This window comes from Prunus mume, linkage group LG7 (genome assembly GCF_029339155.1).
Source record: "Prunus mume cultivar Tortuosa linkage group LG7, ASM2933915v1, whole genome shotgun sequence".
Classification (NCBI taxonomy): domain Eukaryota; kingdom Viridiplantae; phylum Streptophyta; class Magnoliopsida; order Rosales; family Rosaceae; genus Prunus; species Prunus mume.
In genome coordinates this window covers 4651789-4660275 of record NC_142704.1, presented here as the reverse complement: position 1 = coordinate 4660275, position 8487 = coordinate 4651789, and the positions used below count along the sequence as shown (strand labels likewise).

The window sequence follows — 8487 nt, the reverse complement described above, 5'->3', positions numbered from 1 at the left end:
CTCGTGTGGCCGATCCAATCACTTGAACAGTTTACTTGCAATTATCTTAGTATGAGATGCTGCCAAGTAGATATCCATCTATATTCTGCACAGAGTGTGGACCATTAATTGTGAACAAAACTGAAGGAGACTTCACGAATCATGACTCGAAGACTTTTGACCACATGCAGTACAAGGAGAGGGAAAGCAAACCACGGCAATAAAGCAAAAAAAATGTGATGTGCGCCTGCAGAGAGCAAACTTGTTTGACAAGCTGAGATTTCCATTCCATGATCTCTTATTCAGTCTAGCTACAAAATGGTCAACAATCAACATGACATGATTAACGTATACTCAGGTTAGATCTTGTTCAATAAGGCTTTCATTCGCATAAATCTAATTTCTTTGCAACCATCATATATTCGAATCTTACATTTTTTTTCAAAATCCTAATTAAGTTCTTCAACGAATTGCATATCATGCAATCCAATCCACATACATGACACACAAAAATTAGATTTATTCGCGGCTGGATGTTAACATCATAATATGGACCAAAATATGGCATTCGAGTCAACTAAAAATTGAGCACTTCATACATAAATAATGTCTGATTTGACAGATTAACTTATGGAAATGTAACGAAACCCTAACTTTATATACCACGATATAATTTCTTGTATACAACGTTGCAACTTTTTGAACATAAGATACCAAATTGAAATTTCGTAGAAACTTGGGAGGTGTAAAATAAAATTTAAACCCGACAGCTTCATGTTGCCTCCATGCTTAACTTCTCTGAGATGAAAGCTTATTTAGACGTTCCCATTATCAACAACAGTACCCAACTGTATAGGACTTTTGATGAGGTCATAATGTCCTAATGTGGCATAAACGTGTGGACCTAACCTAACTATATATACAGAGCCTAATTGTTTCCTCGTATATATTGGATTAATATTTCAATTGGGTCATCGATTTTGGATGTGACAATGGAACTTGCATGAATTTGGCATATCTAGGAAATATTGGTCTAATCACTGATGCTCTTACCAAAAGTATATAGTCTTTGTTAATACAGTCTGTAGGACTTGAAGCGGGGTCGTCGATTTTGGAATTAACCTTGCACCAACAAACAAAAGGATATCTTGGAATGAAATTTCGTGGATATGTCAGCCGCAACAATGGTTGTTAATTCAAACACTACTGCCTCTTGATGGAGATAAACTATCATATAACGGGGATAACACTTTTTGTTATTTCCGGTAAATAACGCAATGATATGTAGGATAACTTTTTCATATATCATTGTATTATTAATCGAAAATAACAAAACAATATTATTTTCGTTACACGTAAGTTTTTTTTTTTTATAACTCCTGATGAGTTTGTTTGGCGCATGTAAGTGAAGCCAAATCATAAACATCAAATTGTGATGATTGAATAACGCACTAAGAATGAGGAAACATAAGCCCTCCAATCACATCAGCAATCAACTGATCATAACATACGGAGATATGCGCGGTCTGCATGATTTGGGCCAAACTTATAGCCTAGTTTTATTATAAACATTACTGGCTGTATTTGATACATGCGATCGTGAGAGATGGGATGGTGAACTATTTCGCTTTAGGGTTTGACAGCCCACACAAGCTTAGGCTTCGTTCCGGCCTTGATGACATTTGCATAGGCCCAGCCTTGCGACAAGGTGGCAACTCAATCAAGTTGTTGGGCTTCGGCCCAACTCAACCAAATCGAAATAAAATGAAAAAAAAAAAATCAAATCATACTCGTCAGTCAGGACAAATTTAATTTTGTGTCATAATTAATGGTGACTTTGAGGATGCATTTCCCAAATGTACTTTTTATACAAAAGTAGGAGCTCCCACAATTAATTATTTAATCCATCCAGGCTCCAGCTATTTTGAATGTGACACAGGAAAGGGACCTGCGCCATTGGACTTGGCATATATATGTCACACCATCACTAATGGGATATATGGTGGGGTTTAATTTTGATTTATTTACACTAACGTCTCGAGAAGTATTTTTTATAAAATCTCTTTAAAATTTTGAAATTACATAAATATCCTCTCGGATTTTAAAATGCATCTAATATCACTAGTATCTATGATGGCGACTTTCATGTGTGAAGACACCTACCATACCATAGTTATAGGTTACCATAATGAGTATCACAAATAGCATTTTAGGAAACAACATCAGAAAGTTATTTGTGACGAATATTCCTCCATATCTCCTTGTCAATTTACAGTATATGCCCCTACTAGAAATTTTCATGCCTTCCAGCTCCATGGATTTATATTTATTTTTCATTTTACTTTTATTTCCTAACTTACCTATTTTGTAGTTTACTTGCTTTTGATTATTTCGTGTTAAATTTGAAATTGATGGCTTTGTCACGATGTCAAATTTCTTCTCGTTCCAACGAATAAGAGCCAATTTTATTTTATTTTTGATCAAACAAACCAATCTGCTAATTAATTGTTGTTGTAATAATGCATACATGAGATAACTTTTAAAAAGAAAAATTTTTTTTAAAGCACTTGCATAAAAAGTTAAAAACACAGCAGTTTTATTCAACACAAAAATTTGGTAGCAAACCTCCTAGTGTTAAATCTCCTCACCAAAAAAAAATTAATTAACTTCTAGTTGCACCAACTTTTTATAATAGAAACTCTCATAGCCTCCTCACTTGTGAATCCATAAGGCACTCTTGCAACAACATCTTGAATCATCAACTCCTTCACACTTGATATGCTTGCATGGTAAACTTGTAACCCTAGGCCTTTGAGTGCATTCATCAATCTAGCATATGGGTAGTCTTGATCTGGACACTGAACTCGGATCATGGCGTCGGAGCCCAAAATCTTCACATCCACTTCCAAAGGAGCAACTGATCTATTGCTATAACTTGAATGAGGATGATTAGCTATGGAACTGGTGCTTTGGCTGCTCTGATGATCAAGGTTACTTGCATTGCTCACTTTGGGGTTTTTGGGTTGTTCTTGTACTTTGGCCTCCAATTCCTCAACCTTTGCTTTGAGCTGGTTGATGTATGACACAGCATCAGCAAGCAAAGAAGATCTGTCCATTTTCGATACATTAGGAACCACAGAGCGGAGGACATAGAAGCGATGGTTAAGCTTCTCTCTTCTTTGTCTCTCTGCCTCAACATGGTTTAATAATTGTGATGCTCTACTAGCGCCGTTAGTTGACGATGATCTTCTTTTCTTTTTCAATCGAGTGTTCGCTGTATTCTCAGAGGTGAAATTGCCAACAGAGTCCGAAGGTGAGTCTGGTGATGAGTCGCAGATATTGATATGTGCAGCTTCTTTTGTACCACCTTTAATATTCAACAATAATTTTGATGAAAAATTTAAGGTATGAAGATGCATAACTTTCAACAAAGTATCAAAGTGAAGATAAGCTAATTTAAAATTTGGGATGACATGTTCTAGAATAAAATAACGGCCTTTAGGAATAATGGCATTTTGATAATGTGTGTAAGAAACCTCTTTTTCTTTTGTTTTAAATTCTCGCTTGTATTCCCACAAACAAAAAAATATACTCATATCAAACAACTGGTGAAATCATCACTTGCAAGTTGCAATAGCAGCACGACTAGAACAGGACCCAAAAGCTACATTTCTTACTCTCTTTCTCAACCCACACATATATAGCAAACATGAAAAACACTGAAAAGAACCCAGAATAATTAAGAATGTCGCCCGTTACAATAAAATAATAGCAGTGAAAAGATTGTCTGCCACTAGTTTAACATTTCATTGTCCGCATTTGCTCAATTATTTGAAAGAGTAAATTAACTACTAATCAAATATAATTTTAAAAAACTGTAAATTATTGGTTTTAACATGAATAAAGTTTTGTGCTTACCTTGTCTGGTCATCTCCCTTTGAGCTCCTGAAAACACGCCATTTTCTAGCAGATGAACAAGTGCATTGCCCTCACAGCTGCCCTCCTGCGAGACCTTGTTGTTGTTGTCTGATCCGAAAAGCGATTTCGATAGATGCACGAGGCCCCAATCTTCTTTGATGACATCCAAAGAAGCGAGCTCAAGCACCCCACAAGGAGTTGCAATACAAACCAGAGTTTGAATTCCATGCATTCTAGCCTCCTTCACTCTCTCACACTCATAAAACTGAAGCTCATGAGCACCCGCCAGCCAAACAAAACCTCCAGAACAAAACGCACGGCCCAGAACATTGTTGCTGGCGTGGCCTGCAGCAAACGTCTGGGTTAAAGAAACGCTGTAAAAGTAAAACCACTCGGAGTCGGTGACATCTCCATGATCCACCATTGCCAAGTCCACCATGTCTTCATGGAAAAGATCTTCAACGTCTTTGTTCACCACGTTCCTTCTCTCCACACTGTTGAACCCAAATTTTGGGTTGTAATTGTTTACCACCTTGTTGCTTCTTTTGGTGGCCAAGTCTCTGTTGATTCGGAAATCGCCACCAGCCCATGACAAAGAGACTTGGTCGTTGCTGTCATTGGAGGCTTGCCAGAAGATTGAATACAGCCACCACTCAGGCCTGTTCTGAAATATGAACTGGAGCTGTTTTTGAAATATGGAGGAGTTTTCCTGACAAAAATTTGTTGGGGAGCTTGAGGAAATAATTTCTTCCATGGTTGCTACAAAGCAAGTGAGAATTAGTAGCAGGAAAGAAAGACAGAGGAGGAGAAGCAACAGTGCAGTGAGCGAGTGAGGCTTTCGCCGATTCTGACTTGTGAATTGTGATTGGACACGGGAATTAATAAAGACTTACCTGTTCCTGTAGAGCTGGCGTATTATTTTTTATTATTATAATAAATAATTTAAAAAATTATCAACGTTTTAAATTACAATTTGAAATTTCCACTGAGGACACGTATGCCTGTTAACGTGTTGAACGTACAGGATACTGTTGAGACTATGAATGTGACTCCGTTTTGGGAATTTGGCTTATTGTGTTTGTACATTTTACCATCACGGATGATACAGATACAGTTTCACGGATGATATAGATACAGTTTCTTACAGACCTCGTGGTCAAACCAAAAAAAAAAAAAAAAAAGAGGCAAGTAGTTCGTATTATTTTATATATTTTTTAAAGTATTTTGTCTCGTCTGGTTCTTTTTTATAAAAATTAATTTTGAATTTATTATCACGTTTGTTTTTTATTTCTATGATAGAATTTTTACTGGTTTTCTCAAAGTTTTGTTTTTCTTTGACAATGTTGTGAGCTGCTTCACAAGAAAACAACTCGAAAACATGCATGGCAATTGTGGGATTATGGTGCTGCTTTGACTGATTCTCATTCTCCTTTCATACACTCTTCAAAACCTCACAACTCACGTGAGCCACGAGCGACTAGAAATATTATTTAAATTTTTTGAATAGAGTGTACGGCACGATTTTCATATGCTTAATGATGAAATTTCCCATCTAAAATAATAATAATAAAATAGAGTATTTGTCAATAAGTATAGAGAAGCTTTCCATTAGGTCACAAAGTTATTGCCCAATTGATCGATCCCATCATGGCATTCAATTTAATATTTATTATTATTATTATTTTGGTCTCTCATGGCACTCAATTCAAGGGGCTTCATGGGCCCTATAGTGCCTGTAAATTTAGTCATGATATGTTCTTCGCTAGCTAGCAAATCTGGTCATGATATGCTGGGAAAAAGAAAAACGTTAGAGCATCTATAGTTGAGGGATGTAAATTCGGGGGTATAAAGTCATTTTTATATCCTCTTTATATTTATGGAGTGTAAATATGTTTTTGCTTCAGTGGAGGAGTGTAAATTCGAGGATGTAGCCGTGAGTCCCAACTTTTTATGTTGACTTTTCTTCATTTTTCTTCTCTTTCTCGAGTGGATCCGTCAAGAAGGATGTAAAATTAGATGTAAATATACATTTTATTTTAAATCCCATGGTAGTGATATATATTTACATCCATTTACATCTTTCATTGGAGACCATTCCGGTGACTCGGAATGTATATTTAACATACACCCTCATATACACCCCTTACTATGGATGCTCTTAGCTTAGTGGAAAAAGACTTCTCCCAACATGTTTGGCCAATTTGCCCCACTCAAACGAAAGCAATATATGCAATTCTTGTACCTGCGTCGCGTCCTGTACCAATGGCTCTGACTCATTTGGCTATTTCAATTAAATTTGATAAGTGTCGTTAAAAAAAGTGAAGATCCAATTCGAGTCACCAAATGTGATGTTTAAATAAAATCACAATAATAATAGGAATTCATCTACCTCCCTAACTATCCCACCTAACAGGACTTGTAGTTGAATTATTGGTGCTCGATGGTCTGAAGAATAAAGATGTACGTGTTTAGAGAGGGCTTCACATCCCACCTTATCCATCTGTCGACAGTTTATTTGTCCCCATGCCTGCATAATGGAGATACCATTTTAAGAGGGAAGGGCCGCTTGGGCACAGATTTGGGCGGGGGGTGAGAAAAGTTACGGATGCGGAGAATTGTAGGTTGTGTTATTAGTGGCTCCCGAGGAGGTTTATCATTTTGAAGAATGTGTGGTGCACGTGAGTGTAAGTTGTAACATCAATCTCACCATTCTCATCTATTGTTCTAGTGCAATCAAATTCTACGTAAATGTATCATAGTTTTCATGCCCAATAAATAACAAATACTATTAGTAGGAAGACACAAATTAGTGTACCTATATATGAACTCTCAAATCGTATTGCCCTTTGTTAAATAGACTACCTCAACACCCGAACCCATTTGGTAGCCCTTTCTACTTAGTTACACAAATAACCTAGACAAATCTCTACCACCGTAAACAATTATCTATAAAAAGAATCAAGAAGAACAAAAGAAAGTGTAAAGAAGACATAAGTTAGGTCGACTACCTTAACACTCGAATCTATTTGATAGGTACTAAATATAAACCCCTTCTTCCTAGGATGACTACACAAATATTCCACCATGAACAGGAAGGACAGGAGAACATGAGAAAAAGTAAAGAAGACCAAAAAAAAAAAAAAAAAATAGGAGAAGGAGAAAAAAAAACAATTGAGAAGATGCCAACGGGAGATATAGGTTGAAATAAGGGGATGTAACCAAGTATATATGGAAATTATTAATTAAAAATCTCAAATCTAGTAATTATTCACCTTAATTTTTATTTGGGTCATATTAAAATGGGCCCTTACAATTTAAAAACTTTAGACAATAATCCACCAATAATACAATGTTTAATTCTAAATTTTGATAAAATTTGTCCATGAAGGTTGATTTATTTACAAATCATGCCACTCGATCTTTTTTTGGTTGCTAATGTTTTTTTATCACCAAATTAAGACAAATGAATAATACCTCACTGCACATTTATGTTTCCACTCCCATAAATAATGGGCTACCATCAATTTACTTCAAATATTCCCTAGGTAAATTCATACTAAGTACATAATAGTCAACGTATCTATAAAATTTGGGTAGGTAAACTATTTTCACAAGAATAATGCTACTCTTACCACATTTGTATACCACTTATTTATACCATCTTATGTGGCAGCTGAGGTGGACAACCACATCAATTAAAATTATTTAATATTTTCTTTTCTTTTATGATTTATTCCCTTATTTGTTTTTGTAATTGTTTTAATTGAAATACACTTCATTGATTTAATTGATGTGGCATATAATATGAACGTGTCACATCATGTGATATAGAATTGTGGGATAAAAATGTGATATAAGAATAATGCTACTCTTACCACATTTGTATACCACATTCTCATACCACCTTATGTGGTAGATGAGGTGGACAACACATCAATTAAAATTAATTTAAAGTTTTCTTAACTTTTATGATTTATTGACACTTTTTAATTGATGTGATTGTCCACTTCATCTGCCACATAAGGTGGTATGAAAATATGAGATATAAATGTGGTAAGTGTAGCATTACTCTTTCACAATATATCTATAAAAGTGTTGGCTTTAATATACCTATGATATACCCATAATGGGTAAATTACAAGTTATATTATTGCATAATAGTCAATTATTAGGTAAATTATATCCAAAATGTGTTTATAAAAGTTGGGTATATTGTTTGAATAATAAGTAAATTCATACTAGGTACTGTTGTAACCTCAAAGGTTATGGATGCCTACCATAAGTCCATTGTATTTCCTCTATTATACCCATCATTATACCTGTCATTATAGGGTTGTAACATATGCACTAAATACCATATTTATCATTGGTTATTATGTTTTGTAACCCACTACTTAATGGTGGTAAATGGTGATGTATTTCCTATGCCTATAAATAGTAGGCACTAAACATGAATAAGTGACTTGAGTATTGAGCTATTGAGAACTACTCTTACCTTTCATATACTTTCTCTGTTCAGTTTTATAACACGTTATTAGCACGACATTGCCCTTGGTATGTTTTCTTTCTCTGAATTTTCTTGGTATGATC

At 35.2% G+C, this 8487-nt stretch overlaps 1 protein-coding gene across 1 annotated transcript; it reads right to left on the bottom strand.

The window, feature by feature from the left end:
- Positions 1-2516: 2516 nt before the first annotated feature.
- On the bottom strand, positions 2517-4764 carry LOC103343507 (transcription factor bHLH14-like). The gene is made up of 2 exons (XM_008247168.2): positions 3898-4764; positions 2517-3346 (listed from the first exon to the last, which is right to left on the bottom strand). Exons 1-2 carry the CDS (start codon positions 4649-4651, stop codon positions 2649-2651), a joined length of 1452 nt encoding a protein of 483 aa, XP_008245390.2. The 5' UTR covers positions 4652-4764; the 3' UTR covers positions 2517-2648.
- Positions 4765-8487: the final 3723 nt, after the last annotated feature.

What these genes read in the sequence shown, in the direction of transcription:
- LOC103343507 (XM_008247168.2), bottom strand. Translation starts at nt 4,651, where the DNA reads ATGGAAGAAATTATTTCCTCAAGCTCCCCAACAAATTTTTGTCAGGAA. An exon ending in AAGGGAGATGACCAGACAAG is followed by an intron (nt 3,347 to 3,897) that starts GTAAGCACAAAA and finishes TGAATATTAAAG; the next exon opens with GTGGTACAAAAGAAGCTGCA.